The sequence below is a fragment of the Carassius gibelio genome, chromosome A8 (genome assembly GCF_023724105.1).
Source record: "Carassius gibelio isolate Cgi1373 ecotype wild population from Czech Republic chromosome A8, carGib1.2-hapl.c, whole genome shotgun sequence".
Lineage (NCBI taxonomy): Eukaryota > Metazoa > Chordata > Actinopteri > Cypriniformes > Cyprinidae > Carassius > Carassius gibelio.
Window position 1 is genome coordinate 14,378,380 of NC_068378.1, and position 19,991 is coordinate 14,398,370.

The 19,991-nt window shown below is 37.2% G+C and overlaps 2 protein-coding genes across 5 annotated transcripts in view; one reads left to right on the forward strand and one right to left on the reverse strand.

Moving 5' to 3' along the window:
* Positions 1 to 377: 377 nt before the first annotated feature.
* On the reverse strand, positions 378 to 12,279 carry LOC128018539 (17-beta-hydroxysteroid dehydrogenase type 3). The gene is made up of 11 exons (XM_052604107.1): positions 11,037 to 12,279; positions 8,150 to 8,196; positions 5,752 to 5,827; positions 5,554 to 5,661; positions 3,564 to 3,631; positions 3,044 to 3,088; positions 2,440 to 2,474; positions 2,270 to 2,351; positions 2,069 to 2,134; positions 1,758 to 1,907; positions 378 to 1,653 (listed from the first exon to the last, which is right to left on the reverse strand). Exons 1-11 carry the CDS (start codon positions 11,185 to 11,187, stop codon positions 1,558 to 1,560), a joined length of 924 nt encoding a protein of 307 aa, XP_052460067.1. The 5' UTR covers positions 11,188 to 12,279; the 3' UTR covers positions 378 to 1,557.
* Positions 12,280 to 13,245: 966 nt separating this feature from the next.
* The window catches only part of LOC128018541 (sodium-dependent phosphate transporter 2), a 41,771-nt gene continuing 35,025 nt past the window's right edge, over positions 13,246 to 19,991 (forward strand). For 3 of the 4 annotated variants that reach the window (XR_008184903.1, XM_052604111.1, XM_052604113.1), the window contains exon 1: positions 13,365 to 13,660. The gene's annotated coding sequence lies outside the window, so the exon portion shown is untranslated. Of the gene's footprint in view, positions 13,661 to 19,991 lie in introns of all 4 variants that reach the window. The other variant, XM_052604112.1, reaches the window with a different exon arrangement.

Sequence of the window (19,991 nt, forward strand, 5' to 3'; positions counted from 1 at the left end):
ATATATATATATATATATATATATATATATATATATATATATATAAATTAAAGGTTGTCAAACACTGCTATGTATCACATTTTATTCATTCCGTCAAAACGTTTAGTTAGTGAAGACTTAAGATTAGGTATTTATATAGCAGTCTAGTTAATTTAATTTAATACTATCAAATCAGCCATCTAGAATAATGATAGGTCAGCGATAGATAGGTCAGGTAGTTTTACACTATTTTAAACCATAGAAAGTGGTTTAAGGTCCTTTGTGGTTTCCTGCAGATTGGGTTGTTAGATGATGTGCAGTTTTTATTTTACGTATCCACCAAAGCTACCAAGCTAGATAGTGTGTGTGTGTGTGTGTGAGAGAGAGAGGAATACAACTTATTTTAATTATTGCCTTAGCTTTATTACACATAAATGTCTTTTCTGTTACAAGTAGCATTATAAATTATCCGTGGAAATTCCCTGTAGTAAAAACACAAACCCCTTTCATATAAGTGAAAACTGATAGTTATCTTGTCAGCTGTATTTTTATCAGAACAGCTCGCTCAAGGGTGAACAACTTTATTAAAATACTACATCTGCGACGGAAATCCCCCATCAGACTGCACTTGTTTGTGTCCTTTACCTTCTCAACATCTTCAAGACATGAACCTTGCCTCCACACAGAGATCAATCACTCAATCACTCCACCAAAAGTCATGTGCTTCAGGTTCTGTAATGCTGCAGAATCAAAAACCTGCCCTCTGCTGGCTGAACGTCAAAACACAACTAGTAGCTCTTTAAAACAGAGCTTTAAAAAACGAAAAAAAAGAAGGTAAATATACAGTAATTACTGCTGTGATTCTAGTGTTACTTTAAAAAACTGTTGTAAGATATTTAGATATGTATATGTAGGCTATATTAAAATAAATAATAATAATAAAAAATGTGCGTGTTCTTTAAGTGCTGTTTACATATCAGTGTTTTCATTATGTAATTTTGCTATGGATACAGTGATTAATTGATATAATGGGATATAATGACAACAATATCAAACAATTACATTACCTTCAAGCTTTAAAGATCATCATGTCAAAGTGCATTTAACCAGTATGTGGCGCCAAATATCTGTTTAAGTGTTTTGGGGCTATTCATGTTATTTATAAAATGCTCTAAAAATAAGAACATTTTCTGATCGCAAAATATAGATAGAAAATAACAAGGCCACATCTTTTACTCTGTCATTTGGCCTTTCTGAGATTGACCTTCTGTTAATGTTATCAAGGTCAGCACAGCAGCTATCTCCTGTCTACTGACATGATTATGATTAATAATGATAATATGTTCCATTATTGACACTGATATGGCATATATTTTGAAGGACCATGGGCAAACAAAGGCCTGCCAGTTTTTAGTCCTCTCCCTTTCTTTCCCAGCCTTATATTTTTGACATGCAGCATTGTCATAATTAGTGCAAACAAACACAACAATTGTGCTTTTAAAGTATCAAATGTTCAATACCACACACACACACACACACATACACACACACACACACACACTAAGAGAGGGACAACTCTCAGCTTCCGACTTTCTCCTTCACATATTCCCTGAAATGATGCTGAAACGCTTTGCTCTGCAGGACCCAGGTGGGAATGGACTGCACAATCCCGCCCTACAGATCAATTACATGTTGGTCAGGCACAATACCTAATTATGTTAAATATTTATTAGTGAAGCAAGTCATTTGCATTCATTACCACTCATTGAGATCATTACCAGTATGGTATGAGTGACACTGCCATATGTTTGGTCTCCTAGTTTTAGATACTTCAGTGAGCTCCTTGCAAACTCCTCAGGTGTGAATGTGACCATATCTGGCTTCTGATGTCCTGTCATTGCTGTTGACACCCCAAATGGAGCCACCGTCTAATAAAAAAATAAAAAAATAACAATTTGGGAATGAGGACATTTGATATCTTACATGTAATACACACAAAACATTATTTACCTAATGTGTGGGTAAGTTCTGGATGGTAAAGAGAGCAAAATAGCATTCTTTTACATGCATGACGTTTTTTTTTACTCACCTGAATAATAATTCCTTTGAATTTATATTCTGCTTGAAGACCCTGTGAAAATCTCTCAACAAAAACCTGTTGAAGGTTTTTTTTTTTTTTTTTTTTTTTTTTTTGATATGTTGATATTGCTAATACAGTGCAGACTGTTATCTGAATTGCAGAAAAAGATAGAATGTTTCAACTTTGTGTAGATGTCTTGTGTAAATTTACCTTGGATGCGGCATACAGGGTGTAAATGGGGCAGGGTATTTTGGCTATGCCAGAGGACACATTCAGAATCACTCCTCTTCCTCTAAGGAAATACATGGTCAGTGTGCTCTTCATTTGTTAAAATGTGTATGAAACATTATGAGAAAACTATTGAACAGAGAAGGCCAAACCTTTGCTGCATCTCTGGTAGCACAATTCTGCACATCTGAATACATAAAAATGATGTGAGTACATTATTAAATCTCTTTCTCAGAACCAATGGTTCTCAACTGGCTTTTCTTTAGGATTTTATGCTTGACATCAAGTGGTGATTCAAAATGGTTTATCATCTATAAGTATAATCATAAGATAATGATAATAATAATAATAATAAATAAGTCAAACATTGAAATCTATTTATATTACGATGGCCTAAACTCTATAACTCTATAAACTCTGTAGGCATAAAAAAAAGAGAAAAATTATTAACACGACAGACTTAGTAAAACAAATTACAAAAATATGTTTGATTGGATGCATTGCCTTTGAAGGAAAGGTATATTTTCCTGATAATAAGAGTCTTGTCCCCAACGTTTAAAAGTCAACCAGTTTGTTTTTGATAATCACACGATTAAATAATTAGTTGCATTTTATTCTTTTCATTTAGAATAATTTTCCTTGTTTTCTGCAACCATATCGGAACAGAGCTAAATTTTGTGTGACCCCTATATGACCCAGCAGTTGCTAACCACTGCCTCAATTGAATGTAAATGGTGAGTGGTAAGTGGTACTCACCTTAACCATGGCTTTTACATTGCAGTTGATAACATCATGTATTCTCTAGGAGAGGCCACAACATGAAATATATAAATGACAATATGAGATAAACACTCCAAAACTGTATCAACTCAATCTTAAAACTATAGGTTCTTTATTGGCATCTATGACTCCATGAAGAACCTTTAAAATCCATGGATCCTTTGCAATGCACATAACTTGCTTCAGATTATCAAAATGTTTTTCACAAGAAAGAAATTATTTTAAAAACTTTTAACTGAACAGTTTTTTGCATCACAAAAAAAAAAGAATTTTTTTTTTTTTTAAAAAGAATTACATTACTGATATTTGTGATTTAAAAAAAATATGTTTCTATGTAGTTATTATGGGTAATTTTCTATTACTACAATATGTAATACCTGCAGTTATTTTCAAAGACTAATACTTTATTAATGAGAGCTGGCAGTAGCATATTCTTTATAGGCTTTATAATATTAAAAGCATTAGCAATGACTGTATGAACCATTGGTAACCTCACTTCTTCTAAGTCAGAGGTTTCAAGTAGCTTGCAGGGTATTTGGCTGGGCAGAATCCCGACATTGTTCACTGTGTTTAAAGTAAAGTATAACAAATTGGATTAGCACAGTTGAACATGTTAGAACTTTAAAGGGTTAGTTCACCCTTAACTTCGCCCATAACTTACTCACCCTCAAGTCATCCAAGGTGTATATGACTTTCTTCTTTCAGACGAATCCAGTCAGAGTTATATTAAAAATTGTTTTTGATATTTCAAGCTGTTTCACGGCACCCAGCAGATGTTGCATGCATCAGTCCAAAACAAGTTAAATAAAAATCAGTCATCCATGAAAACAGTGTCCAGCATTAGATGTATTTTTGTAAGAAAAATGTACATATTCAAAACGTAATAATCACTGTTGTACATGGAAGCAGTTCGGGGCGGATGATGTATGGAGGTCAGCTTTGTGCATGTGCCGCTCAGAACACTGTTTTTAATGGAAGGGCACTTTATATATAACTTTTTTGCAACACCCACTGAGTGCCATGAAACAGCTTGAAAGATAAAAGATAATTTTCGACTGGATTCGTCTAAAATAGAAAGTCATATACAGGTGCTGGTCATATAATTAGAAGACCATCAGAAAGTTGATTTATTACACTAATTCCATTAAAAAAAGTGAAAATTGTATATTATATTCATTCATTCAACATTGAAGACACCTGGTGCCACACTCTAATCAGCTAATTAACTCTAATTAACTCTAGTTCTGTGGACTACACAATCATGGGGAATACTGCTGACTTGACAGTTGTCTAAAAGATGTCCAAGCTCTGTGTCCAAGCACATTAATAGAGAGGCGAAGGGAAGGAAAAGATGTGTTAGAAAAAAAGTGTACAAGCAATAGGGATTTACGGCACCCTGGAGGGGATTGTGAAACAAAACCCATTCAAAAATGTGGGGGAGATTCACAAAGAGTGGACTGCAGTTGGAGTCAGTGCTTCAAGAACAACTACGCAGAGACGTATGCAAGACATGGGTTTCAGCTGTTGCATTCCTTGTGTCAAGCCACTCTTGAACAACAGACAGCATCAGAAGTGTCTCGCTTCAAAAAGGATGGGACTGCGGCTGAGTGGTCCAAAGTTATGATCTCTGAACATTTTGCATTTCCTTTGGAAATCAGGGTCCCAGAGATTGGAGGGAGAGAGGAGAGGAACACAATCCACGTTGCTTGAGGTCCAGTGTAAAGTTTCCACAGTCAGTGAAGGTTTGGGGTGCCATGTCATCTGCTGGTGTTGGTCCACTGTGTTTTCTGAGGTCCAAGGTCAATACAGCCGTATACCAGGAAGTTTTAGAGCACTTCATGCTTCCTGCTGCTGACCAACTTTATGGAGATGCAGATTTCATTTTCCAACAGGACTTGGCACCTGCACACAGTGCCAAAACTACCAGTACCTGGTTTAAGGACCATGGTATCCCTGTTTTTAATTAGCCAGCAAACTCGTCTGAACTTAACCCCATAGAAAATCTATGGGTTATTGTGAAGAGGAAGATGCGATATGTGAGACCTAAGAATGCAGAAGAGTTGAAGGCCACTATCAGAGCAACCTGGGCTCTCATAACACATGAGCAGTACCACAGACTGATCGAGTCCATGCCATGCCACATTGCTGCAGTAATTCAGGCAAAAGGAGCCCCAACTAAGTATTGAGTGCAGTACATGCTCATACTTTTCATGTTCATACTTTTCAGTTGGCCAAGATTTCTTAAAATCCTTTCTTTGTGGTGGTCTTAAGTAATATAAAAATTTTCTGAGAAACTGAAATAAATACTAAAAGAAATAAACATTTGAAAAAATATCAGTCTATGTGTAATGAATGAATATAATATACAAGTTTCACTTTTTGAATGGAATTAGCACCTGTACACCTAGGATGACTTGAGTAGTTCATTTTTGGTGAACTAACCCTTCAAATAAATACTTTGGCACATTGAGACATCTGATGCTGACCTAAAATACCAATATCCAAACCCTTGATGTTTTCATTAATGTGTCCATATATGTCATCTTTGGTGAAGTCAGCAGCTATTACTTTGACTTCCTGTCCTGTAGTGAGCTCTGTCAGAACAAGAAAAGAATGCTGGTGAAACTGAGCTCTAAGATTACAGACAAGTCGAGAAGCTGGAATTCCAGCAGTAAATGCTTTACCGATCTTCCTTGCTGCTCTGGCAAGTTTCTCTTGATTTCTGCTGATGATGATCACACTCATACCTAGTTTGGAAAGCTGTAGAGAAACACATTTTTACAAGAACAGCCTAGTCTAATATGAGGCAAGAGCTGAATTAATTTCTTCCTTTAATGTTGAAAACATTTGTGCTGGTTAATATTTTTGTGGAAATGCTCCGGTTACTGACGTATGCTCAGTTCCCTGAAATAAGTGAATGAGCATTGAGTGTATGCATGGGCAAAACTCCTGTTTTACTCTTTACTGACGCCTGATTTGTTCACATTGATGTAGCTGCACAAACCAATGGCACTTTAGCCCACCATAAGGGGTGGAGCCAACCTGTATATAAGTCGGCTTGCAGTGCCATTCATCAGAATGTTAGACTTATAGATCATTGATTTGGGCAGCTTATAGCGGGCAAGTGACACAACAGTCGTTCCCTTTTTTAGGGAACCGAGGTTACGTCAGTGACAAGAGCATTGCCTTTCTAATGTTCACTTCACGTTGTGTGCTTTGAGCAGATACAGGATCTCCTGCTCTGCAAGCCCAATCTCGGAGCACCAACAACAACCCCTGAAAGCCTGAGCACATTACGCCCCAAGCTGGTAGATGAGAGGTCTAATAAAACCACTTTGCCCAAGGAGAAGAGTGGAACATCAAACAGACAGGCAGGCGCACAGATCTCACCAATAGATATTCCACTGGACAACGCCCAGGAAGTGGCCATCCCTCGTTTAGAATGGGCCCTCACACATATAAGGCATTGCAAACCTTCTGAAAGTGCACGAGGACAGAGCCCCCTCCTCTTCCTTTCTAGTGCATAATGACGGCTTAGGAAGCTTGGGGTCCAGCACAACTCATGGGAGGAGACCATGATGCTTCAGAAAGGGGAAGTGTTTCACTGCCCGGGAGCTCTGTTGCAGCCCAGATTCAGATTTGCATTGGGGTTGAGGCTGCACCAGCTTTGGAGCCTGAGTGGTGGGGTTCTTCTGGCGGCTTGCAGTGGCTTGGGGAGGAAGTGACACAGTGCCTGAGATGTCTTCTGAGCCTCCAAAAACCTCACTGCAAACCCGTTCACAGCGGGGCCGAACAGAGCCAGATCTGCTGCTGTGCACAGCTCTTTGAAAGCCTCCTGGTGATCTTGGCCAGACACATCCATGCTGCAGAGAAGCATTGTATGCAGTGCTGACCTAGCCCAGTCGGCTGCTCCATAAACCCTATTGGCCAGTGCAGAGGTGGTCCTGCAGAGCTTATAGGGATACGCTGCATGGGCCTTAAACAGGAGGGCAGATGATGGGCACAGATGAGCTGCAACCACTTCCTCCAGAGGGGGGAGCTTGCTGTATCCCTTGTCGTCAGTGCTGTCAATGATGGTTAGAGCTGATGCTATAAAGGGATTTACTCGGGCCTAGTAGGGGGTGCGCCACATCTTGGAGAGCCCGCCATGAACCGCAAGCAAAAACAGGGTGGGGTGTTGGTGAGAGAATGGTCGACAGCTTCCCGGCAGGTACCACAATAGGGCCAGATCCTCCACCTCTACTCTAAGGAGAGTAAGGAAATGGGAGGGCTGAGTGAGGAGGACCGCCTTTACGGAAAAAGGCGATCCACGAGCAGAGATAGGAAAGTCTCATATTCTCACAACGGAACCAAGAGACTTCAGAGAGTACATCTTCTGTGTGTGCATTGCAGAGACTCACTGTGCCAGTCCATCTCATGCAAGGGGTCCTTGCATGAACCACACTCGCGGCACAACATATGAAACAATGCGACTGAGAAATCTTTAGGAGGAAGTGATGGCCACAGTGAGTCCTCAATGATTCAGGCTTCTTCGACGGCGGCGAGCAGGGCTGGTGTTTCTTCTTGCTTGGCTTCTTGACTTTTTCCAGAGTCAGCAAAGAGATGATCCTTGTCGCTGAAGGAGAATGATCTGATGAATGGCGCTGTGAGCCGACTTATATATATACTGTAGGTCTGCTCTGCCCCTTCTGGCAGGCTAAAGCACCATTAGTTTTTGCAGCAACACAAACGTGTACAAATCTTCAGTACAGAGTAAAACAGGAGTTTTCCCATACATAAACACAATGTGAATTGAACATTCAAAAGGGAACTAGGATGCATTTTTCAGATTTCTTTGATGAGTTAAAGTGCAAAAGAACAGCATTGATTTGAAATATAAATATTTATAACTTTAGAAATCTCTTTACTTGCAATTTTGATCAATTTAATGCTTCTTTGCTGAATAAATATTATGTTTACTGTTACCTTTTAACCCTATACTTGCATGACCTTATACATGATAATTGAACTAATCTAATATCTAATCTAAAATCGATATTGTCACAGCAAATCACAGTTTCCACAAGGTGGTTTTCTTGTTACCTCTTCTGCATATGCTCTTCCTATTCCATCTGACCCTCCAGTGACCACTGAAACAGATGAAATATTCTGTATTAGACTGGAATGTATGAATAATAATTTAATGTTACCTGTTTCTAATACACTGAATATATATATATATATATATATATATATATATATATATATATATATATATATATATATATATATATGTAAATAACTATAACCTGTACATAATTTACATCTGTATTACAAAAAATAAGCTTTTGCATCAAGTGTATTCAGAACATGATAGTCAATCTGTTTCCTGACACTCTCTTTGAAAATCTCACACTTCAGAGGAAAGCCAGTCAATGTCTGTTTGCTTTAACAACATTCTTGAACAGATTGTGTGTACCCACCAATTCACTAAACAAACAGGGAGCATGGGTGGTGCATATGTGTGAAAAGTCATCTTCTCTCCACCACTGTTTGTCCATCTGAGCAGTTCACATTGGTGTGGGAAGAAAAGGGGTGTTGGAGGGCTAGTGGGATAGCCAGTTTATAAAACAGAGGAAATTATGTAAGATGTTATTACCATTACTTTCGTAGACTAGAAAGGTTTGAACTAAAGTTTGTGTTGTCCTCTGCGGGGTGAAAATGGCTTTTTTGTGTCTTTCTTTCACATTTCCCATGCTTTCGTTCTTTCTTTGTGTCAATTTTCTTGGTGTACAAGAAGTACAAGTAGTACCCTGCTTTAAAATCTCAGTGAAATCTTAGATAAGTTAAATATTTTGAATGTTTCAAATGTGAACAATTCAGTCTTTAGTTGGCTTGTCTCAGTTTTTATTATGTATTTGGGGAAGTCGGGGCCTAGTGGTTTGAGAGTTTGACTCCTAACCCTAGGGTTGTGGGATCGAATCTCGAGCCAGCAATACCACGATAGGTGCCCTTGAGCAAAGCATCACACCCCCAACTGCTCCACAGGTGCTGCAACATAAAATGCTGCCCACTGTTCTGTATGTGTGTGTGTGTGTGTGTGTGTGTTCGTTCATTCACTGCTGTGTGTGTGGACTTTGTATTGTGTTAAATGCAGAGCACAAATTCTGAGTATGGGTCACCATACTTGGCTGAATGAGACGTCACTTAAAAAAAAAAAAAATATTAAAATGATTAATTACAGTGGTATAGAAAAGAATCACCCCCTTTAAAATAATCACATTTTGTTGCTTTGCAGCCTGAAATGAAGATGGACATAGTTTTTGTTTTATCCAGCTGTATTTACTGAAATATTTAACTCCAACATGTCAGAAAGAAAGAAAAAAAAAAACAGATTCACTTGAGTTGGAAAAAGGACCAACCCTTCTACAAAATGACATGTAAACTCAATCAGGTTTAGCTAATCACTTTCTCAATGGCACACAAAGCCATTTAAATTTCAACTTTGGTAATCTGTGGTCATTTTGATGAACTCAGGATGAAAAGATCTTTACTGGAGCATTTCATTCCTTGGTAGTGCAACTGAAGCAAACAATCAACAGCTCTCTTGGATAAATTTATTGCTCATTGTTAGTGAATAAATTGGTTCTTATTGTGTTACCTGTGTTTTATATATTATTAATTGTACTTGCATTACATTGCATTGAAACATAACTTATATATGTGTGTCTTCTATAACATATAACTCTCTCTCTTTCTCTCTCTCTCTCTCTCTCTCTCTCTATATATATATATATATACAATTATTATTATTATTATTTATTTTTAATTCTTGTGATGGCAAAGTTTTTGAGCAGTCATTATTCCTGTCTTCAGTGTCACATGATCCTTTAAAAACCATTCTAATATGTTTATAATGTATATGAATGCAAATCTTACAGCATTCAATCGTGCACTCATACAGGCTGAACCGATATGCACAACATCTTGCAAAACTGTCACGATTATTTATTTAAAGTGAAAGGAATAGCAGATGTATTGTCCCTAAACATTCTAGAAAACACCCCCCGCAAAGGCACATTGTAATGCACAGACTCTCTCTCTCCCTCACTCACACACACACACACAGACAGACAGACACAGACACCAGGAAAAACATTTCAAAGCCTTAAAGTGAAAGAATAGTTGCAGAAATAGAGAAAAAGTAATGTTAATTTGATTTCAAATGAGCAGGAACAACCATTCAAAGTCAAGAAACATAAAAAAAAGTAATAATGTCCTGGAACATACTGTTCTAATTGCCTTTTGTTCTCTGCTTCTCTCAGTGCCGGAATGGAAGGGAAGCTTGGGAAAAAAAATGGCTGGAATTGTTGTTTTTTGTTTTGTTTCTGAACTTCTATACACAGTATGAATTCAAGAAAGCCATAAGGATGGTCACTCTTTTACTAACAATAAACGTGCTGTTTAGGAAATCAAGACATTTTGTAAGGGACAATTTAAAGTAAGATGAGAACCTTGTTCCTGGGCCAAAACTAAGGCAGTGATGGTTTGTAGGAGGGCTACATGGTTCACTCTCTTTCACTCTCATTCTTTAAATCCATTGTTCTCAACCAGGGTTCCCTCAAGGTACAGCGGGGGGTCAGTTCAGAAGATATAATTAACCTGCATTTTCTAAAAGGCTTAAATCATGACATTTCTAACTGCTAACTGATTTTAAAATGTCAAACTAATGAACTTTTAAGCAATATTTAATGTATTCATTTGAAATTATATTCTTAATGAAAGCTATGATAAAGGGTTACCAACAAAATTTAGCATTTTTACATATATTATTTAGCTTACATGTCACAAGTTTAGAATTACTACTTTCTCTCTTATTATTAATTTTTTTGCTAAAATCTTTCATGTATAAAAAGGTTGGTTTATATAGAAAATGCATGCTCAACACAAAAATACAGGAAATAAAATGTAAAATGCTGGTGTTTCTCACCTGCCCATTTCCCTAGTGTGGTGAAAAAAGACTCAGGAAGAGGACAGAAGAGCTTCGGGACAAGCATCATAAACAGGCATACTAATTTCCCTCCAAAAACCAGGACAGCACAAGTCCCGGTAAAAATGAAGATAATCTCAGCGAGCGTCATGACAGCAATTCTCAAGGGTTAAAGTGAGTCCTTCCTGCTATCTTGGCCCCTCTTTTAACTGCCACGGTTCTCTTATTCTCTTATTTAATCTGACTACAAGCTTCAAAACACAGTGCTGACAGCGCCCTCAGCCAATCAGAATCTACTCTGCCCTTTCTCACCAGGATAGAATTCACATTCCTATTTTTTGTGACTGTTGTGGCATTTAATGTGAGTAAGCTCACCTATTGTTATCCAAATCAAAGAGAGGAGGGAATTTGTGTCACAGAATGTAGGCTCATTCCGGACTGAGGAATCACATTTCAGCACTTAAATCCTTTCACACTGCTACCTTGATCTTACAGAACGGATTTTAAATTTTAAATGTCTTCAATACTTTGGCAATATTGTCACTAAACCAGCCAGATCAGTGATATAATTTAACTAAAGGCTCCCCAAAACACCAAAGGTTAAACCTAAAGTCACTACTTTAGTCACTATTGTCCCAAGCTGTTGAACTCTCTAACAAACTGTAAACTATACCTAGCACTTTTTTTAGCACAGTTTTTGCTTGAACATGTTATTTCTAATCATTTCTGTAATACATTTTCATTTGACAACTTATAAAGCGTTAAAATTAGCATTCATTTTACATATTAAAACTGGTGTATGAAATGGCAAATGAAAATTATGTAATTTCATTTTCATTTTGCACCAAACGTTGCACAAATGTATTGGAAAATGTAAATGTAAATACAGAACTGCATTGTCATTTTACATATTGCATTGTCATTTCGCATATTACACCCCAAATTGAATAATGCTACCCATATGCTTCCATACGTGTCTGGCACTGCAGTGTTGAGCTCTCTGGTATCAAGGACTCACGGTATTTAAGCAGCTCCAGCGCTGTCTAGTGGTTAAAAAAATCAGCTTAACAGGTTTCATAGAAAATGCTTTGTTTGCCCACTCAGGAACAGCTTGAACTGTTTTCTGCCATATTACTAATTCCTTAGTCAGCGGTTTGTTATATGATTCAAGCTGGGAGTTATTTTTAAGATGGAGACGTTTAAAATCGTCACTGTGTTTTTTTATTTTTATTTGATGTAATAGATTTTGGGTGGTCAGGCATCCAAGACTTCGGACTAAATCAATATTTGCATATGGGCATGAAACGGCAGATGGCGCTATTCACCAAGTTTGGGGTTTTCCCTCATAGCTGTACTTGGAAGAAAAATAAAAATAAAAATAAAAAACTCAAAAACTATTAAGCCCTAAAGTAATTTAAATGTATTTAAATGGACATTATAGATATATCTACTGAGATATAGACCTTATTCATAATCAAAGACATGTTATTTCAAAGTGCCGTTATAAGATATTTTTTAACTATATATATAGTTAAAATACAGAAACGCATACCTGATTGATATATATATAGGTCATATATTGATATATCCATATAGGCTGCCTGTACGTTATTTATCCGTAAAGAACAGAGAAAATAATTATTTATAAATGTTAATGTTCTGATGATGTATGTCTAGGATGAGCTAGTGAATCTGTCTTGCTCTTCTGAAGGGGTCTCCGGCTCTGATAGCTGATAGCGGTGTCCGATTTGTAAACGAATCCCTCTATAGTTGATTCTGTTCAACGAATTTTTATAACGACTCATTCACGAAAATAAATAATAATACAAAAAATATTAAAATGAATAGATATATTAATTATGTTAAAACAGTATTTAATCAAATGCAAACCTTATTTATGTTCTATTTTTTTTATGCGAAGATTCACAGATAATATTACAACCACCCTCCACCCAACTGAATCATTAAAAGAACCGAAACTCGGAAAGGAGTTGGATATCCTATCACTAGTCTCGTGTGGTGCTCATGTGTTGAGAACGCGCGAATGGTGTTACGTAACATTACGTATGTTGAAAACTACCTGCCCCCTTTCCGCAATAGACATAAAACATATAAATATTACAATAAAGTAATGGTATGGTACCTATTGTATTCTTATCATAATCGAGCTTCATTACGGATAAGAATCGATCTGTCGTCACGAGGTCACGACAACATTACAGACAAACAATGACCTCGTGCACCCACCAGAATACATCTCTATAACAGCCATATCTAAAACAGCCCATTATGAACCTAATAAAAGCCCATCTGCTCAAATTCGCAACCATTTGGTTGATACTTGAGCTGAAGTGGGACAGGACGTTACATTGACAGGTTCTCCACTCGTTCTTTCCCGTTTTTTCTCCGTACACGGGAAGCTCCTGCCCCCTGATTCCTCAAGCGCCCGGATGCAGCTCACCAGTAACAGTCAGTGAGTCAGTCAGTCAGGACAAACATGGTCGCCAGAGCTGAAGGGAGCGTTTAGGAATCTCCGCGCTGAAATTCGCTTCATTACACGAGGTCTCTTATACTGATATCCGAAGCACGTTAAAGCCTCTCCAGAGGACTGGATTCTCTTCTCGGTGAGTAAGAGCTGTGTCATTGACCGCTGTCATGCCGTCGATAGTTCGTCAATGGATTAGATTCGCGCCACGGGGAATATCTCAAAACCACGCGCTCTGGAGCAGGAAAAGATTCGCTCTTTACTTTGTTACTCCTCAGTGCAGCTACTTATGGCTCTGATGCGTGTTGATATTGTCTTTGAAGTGATCGTATAATAAAGATTTATTACGTGATTTTTCTCAGGGTCAGATTTGTGCGAGTCCACTGGTGTAATGCTGTACACCGCTTTGTATTAAGCACGGTGTTCGTTTTGTGTGTATGACAATGGTTTTGTCGATTAGCTATAAATTTGAATTCATATAACGTATATTAATATTTTGGTAGAGGTCGGACTAGGTAGGCAAGAGCCTGACGAGACAGACAGCAAACGGGCAGGCTGCAGTGATTTGAGACATACACGTGATTGTTACAGCATTTTGTTACTTAGAAGCACTTGTATTTAAATCTGAAGATAATGGAGTTGTTTTCGAAGCTTGCCAGTTAACTACAGCTCTGTGTAAATGCTGCTTCATCGTAAAGCATGTGAAAACACCACATTTAATAACATGTTTTTACTCAAAACATCATTCGAGTGTTTGAATTAAATCCCTCCGTGAGATGATGTGGCTTCACGGAATAAGGCACGCGATATATTTTATAGTAGAGATCGACCGATATGGGTTTTTCTATAGCCGATGCGGATGTTTAGAGGTCAGGGTCAGCCGATGGCCGATATGTGCTGCCGATTTTTAGGGCCGATATCTTGGAGTTTTCCCCTTGATTTGCATACTAAAATGTCAGACTAATAATAAGTGGATGCACAACACATTTTTTCTAAACCTATCATAATTTATTGAGCACTGACTTGAACCATCTCTTCATTCATCTTAATTTAGTGCACTAAAATTAATAAACTGACCAAGTATTAAATATATAAAACAGGTAATATATATATATATATATATATATATATATATATATATATATATATATATATATATATATATGTCAATCATTTACATAAAAGTTTTAGAGCATTTACATTTATCAAGTAGAATTTTTCAAGTTTGTTGGAACATAAATGTAAACTTAAATATACATTTAAATACAATTTTAGAAATAAAAATCAATTAAACTGAAAAATATAAAAAAATTAATATATAAAAAATAAATAACAGTAGTGCTGCAAAGACACTAGCAACCAGCAACATTTGTGTTTGGTATAAATGACACAGAACACCTAAAGTGCATTCTAATTTCAAACTTACATCGCAGTCTGTACATTATTAAAATAAAGTAGAGTCAACCAAACATTTAAAAAGTTACACTGGTCAGTTTAAATACACCCTATACCGGTCCTCTCTGCTGTTATGCAAAGGACGTTTTTGCTCATGTGAAGAGGATGATTTTTCCGTCTAGTTTACATTAAAAAAAATATTATAGTTTAACATTCAGATACATTGCGAATATGGAAACATTTGGATATGTGCAGAACGAGACGTGAGCAATAACCTCCAAATACATCTAGTCAAACCCGCGCTCGCTCGTCCTCGTATGGACTTAGTGCACATGGCATAATATCTTCTTTTTAACATAATAATAAGGACTTCTCATCTCCCAGTCTGCTGTGATGAAGTGAGCAGTTATCATCACAGAGCTCTCCGTCCCCCTGGACGTCCACGTCTGTCGTCAGCGCAACAGAGGATGCTCGGGATAGTTCATCCACAACTTTTTTCTTCTCCTGTTCATAAAGATCTGGCACAATCTTTTCACTCTAACCTCTTTCCTTCATCATTATATCTGACAGGGAAGCCAAAATGCGCGGGGCGTTCAAGCTCCTCCGCTCGGCATTATCACTGAGTGTGGACTGAACATGCGCAACTTTTTTTTTTTTTTCATAAATCAATCCGCGGGTCACGCGTATGCTGAACTGAAGATATTGATCTGAACGGATCACGGATCAATGATGATCCGTTGCACCACTACTATAGCAACAACGAGCACCACGAAACCATTTAAAGAGGCGCATTCAGCGGTCTCCTTGACAGAAAACATTCAGCAAAGTAAAATGATCTCAAACGTATGGCACGCTCTCTTCATTTTATCAAACGATCATAATCACATTTATTCATTTTACAGTCCTGCTACTAGCATTTTATTAATACTAAAACCCCTTTAATTCAGGTGAGAAAGCTTTTTTTCCAAGTGGCTTTTGCACATAATAATAATACCGCTGCAGACGCATTTTGCAGCATTAAGGTTATTGCTTGACCGTTAATTTAAACGACGATCGATCATGGAAATTATCAAATATTGACATCCCTAAATACAAATGAGTTGGATGGAAAACTGGTTATTGTCTGCATCAAACCATGCTTCCGAACACATGTGATACACCGTTCTGGGCAGCTCCAGGACGTCTGTCTCTGCTGTCTGTGAGCGGGGCAGAGTAACCGAGCCCTCAATCACGCTGCAGTGTTTGTAAGAGCTGACAACTTCTCCACCCCATTTACAGAGTGAAATTCTCTGACTACCTTTATCTCGCAGGTCTGTTGTTGAATCTTCCAAAAGCTTCACATGCAGTGGCTGCAGCAGCACTTTCCACCGCACCAATAACACGGGGCTGTCCGCCGACGTGCCTGACTTTAAATCGGCGCTACAAAACACGGATATCGGCCGATGCCGATATATTAAAAAATGACAAATATAGGCACGATATTGGCCGAGCGATATATCGGTCGACCTCTATTTTATAGTATTCTAAGCAGTGAAATGTCGATAATCACTAGGCGATGTCGATTAGCATTGCATATATATATATATATATATATATATATATATATATATATATATATATATATATATATATATATATATATATATATATATATATATATATATATATATATATTATTATTATTTTTTTTTTTTTTAAGCACCACAATGCAGGGTCTTAACTAGGGACGCAACGATACCATTTTTGCAGATCCGATACCATAAATTCTGAGTATCGGTATCTGCCGATACCAATCCACTCTGATAATGGCACAGTAAAAAAAAAAAAAACTATTTAGAATTTGTATACTTCTCTGTGTTGAGCTGATAATCACTCTTTTGTGTGATAATTACAATCTACTATATGATTCTACAATACAATAATTTATATAAATCTACAATAATTTTATAAAATCTAATGAAATATTTTATTTACAAATATAAGGTGAATATGTCTAAAATCTGGTAAAATGTTACACATTGCTCTTTGTTTTGTTGTAAAATACATTCATGAAAAAACAAGTAAATACATTTATATATATATATATATATATCAGAGTTTCCGCTAGAAAAAAATGGTGCCGGTCAAAGTGACCGGCAGAGGTTTCCTTTTCCGAACATTTTGATGATATGCCGGTCAAGTATCGCCTCTTAATTAGTCAAGGTGAGGAAAACTGGAGGCAGGCTATGTAACGTAAAAAATGACATAATCAGGCCGCCGAATGCAACATGTTTATTAGCCTAACTTTCAAATAGACGGAAAAAAAAACATTTTCTACTATGGTTAATTTCTTCATTCGGATCTATTTGCGATCCATTCCATTCTAAACAAACAAAGCATATGTTTCGTCCTTGTTTCATTATAGATTAAGATAATAATTCATAAATGCACGCAGTATTATCAGTGAACTTGATAAAAGTTGCAGATGTTTTACATGCATGCACAAACAAATGCCTTTCAACTTATTTGTGCAAAATTCAGAATGAAATGAATGTGCAGCAATTTGTACAAATAGAGATTCTAGGTCTACTATACATGTTGTAGCCATTAAATAAGCTTATTTAGTTTAATATTTGTTAAAATATTATAATGTTATTTTTTAATTTATGTTGATTATGAAAAGTGAACCGCACGAGTAAGATAAGATGCGCAATATCGAGAGACATGGAGCGGGTCAGACATGATTTTGACCACTTAATTAAGTTTTGTTTAGTAGAAATACTTTTTTGAAGTGAATTTCGTTTTGTATAAATTGTATATTAATTTTAATAATTTTTTTTATCAACCAATTGCCTGGATTTAATACATAAGAAGCAAATATAGCAGACGACAGGCCTAATCATGCAGGCGCCCTCGCGGCCACTTGCATTGCTAGTGAACTGGAGTGCATCTCATCCTAATTTAACGAAACTCAGCGTAGGCCTCACAGACATGAAATATATCTTAAGAAAGCTTGAAATGTCTTTTTAACAATTTAAAACGAATTTTTTTTTTTTTTACCTATGCTAATTACACATTAAATTCAGGTAGGCTACTGAGTCGCTGTCCTGCAGTGCCCAGAAAAGCGCTGAAACGGAGATGAAAGGGGAACCCGTTTTTATTTATTTATTTATTTTTTTGGCTTATTTTAACTGGCCCATCCAGTTTTCTGGAGGCCCACCTACAATCAAAATCCTGGCGCCGCTAGTGCTTCGCAGCGGTCTGATATCAAGAAATAACAGACCGCATTCCACATTGGAATTCAACCAAGCCATGTAATAATATTTAATAACTTTCAAACGAGCCTGTTCCTTCATAACATAGCCAAAGTTCGGTGTATTTTTGCTTTATACATTTTAGGCTTATTCTCAAATTCAGATTGTGTTGGGGGGGCGGGATTATTAGGAAATTTTATTCTGACAATTTGACCGGAGAGATTTAATTTTGTCGGACATTTCATTTTTTTTCCGGCCAATGTCCGGCAATTACCGGACAACGGAAACCCTGATATATATATATATATATATATATATATTATATATATATATATATATATGTGTGTGTGTGTGTATATATGTGTGTGTGTGTGTGTATATATATAAATACATTTCTTTCAAATACTTCCCCCTTAAAAGCGTGTGTAGCCACCTGATTCTGCCAGTCAGTGGCATAAAAGCAAAACACGGAGGTGAACGCTGGTTCAACACAGTGATGGCGCGTGAGCGGTGAGCCTTGAGTCTTCACTAAACTTTGTCAGTTGTATTCGTTTTATGGTTTGGACGTTCAAGCGATTAGACGATCCATCAGATGTGTATTATTATATCGAGCTACCATGTTCGCACAGCTGCATTGTGGCACGAAAACTCATAGCTGTGAAGATCACGTGCTCAGAGGAACGCATTTGTCAGCACTGTCCTGTGATTTATCACTAAAGTATCTTAGAATCTCAAAACTTATTGTAGCATATTTTTCTACTTTTGAAGGAACTAGGTAATTTACAACCCCCAGCTTCACAATAATATAAAGATGGACTAATTCACACACACAATTACTGGTACCGTTTACCTTTTATTTATCTCTTACACCGAGCAATAATATGTAAGAAATGATTACGAACATAGATAAAATAACTGCTGATAGTGAGCTATGATCGTTCTTTCAATAGGAAAAAAATATCCCACCTTTAATAGACGATCTCAGGACAGTTGACAGGCCACTGCTGCATGTCGTCACAAAAGCTTATCATTTTCACGTGTTATTAAGCCTTGCCACTTGCAAATGTAACCATTCAAAAGACTTTAAAGCATTCAAACACAAGACGCAGAAAAGCTGAACTGAGTAGCTGGTTACTCGCGCGCTGTGCTCGGTGCGCACGCGGAGAGAGAGCCGCGTCTCACAGAGAGCAACACTGAACCGACCTCTCATTTGCAGAGTTCTCCTTTAAGTTCCCCCTGCACCTCAACGAACAAAAACAAATCGCAGTTTAAACAAACAGCTGTTCTGTTTGCTGTTCTGGTGTTCAGGGCTCACGCAGAGAGAGGCGTCTCAAAACACTTGAACACCGAATTTGTCTGTTTTTGCTCGGTTACCGACAAAATTACAAATATGTGAAAATACCTGTCTTGGATAGTATGTTGGAAAAAAAAAACTGTCAGTTATGTCTTAAGTTAAAGTAAACAGTTGAGAAAAAAATCGTATGTGTTGTGTGTTATATTGGATGCATTCATTGTCTCTTAAAGTGACCGTGCCTAATAGGGCTTTAATAGGGCATTCTGGCACGTGGCGGGCATGTTGATGAACAAAAAAACAGAACGAACATACAAATTAAACACTTTAAAACCGGGCCCACTGGTACAACCTGAACCAGGGTCCCGAAAACCCCAACTATGGCCCTGTTTACAGTACAAACCTTGTAAGTGAACTAGGGATGTCAAATTTCGATTATTTCCATGATCGATCGTCGTTTAAATTAACGATCGATTAATCGTTAACCATAATACTGCAAAATGCGTCTATTGTAGGCACGCAGTCAGCGGTATGACAGGATGTGCAAAAGC

Coding starts and splice junctions, on each gene's coding strand:
- LOC128018539 (XM_052604107.1), bottom strand. CDS start 11,187: ATGACGCTCGCTGAGATTATCTTCATTTTTACCGGGACTTGTGCTGTC. Junction 8,197..11,036: donor CACACTAGGGAAATGGGCAG/GTGAGAAACACC, acceptor CATCTGTTTCAG/TGGTCACTGGAGGGTCAGAT. Junction 2,475..3,043: donor ATGTAAAAGCCATGGTTAAG/GTGAGTACCACT, acceptor TTATGTATTCAG/ATGTGCAGAATTGTGCTACC.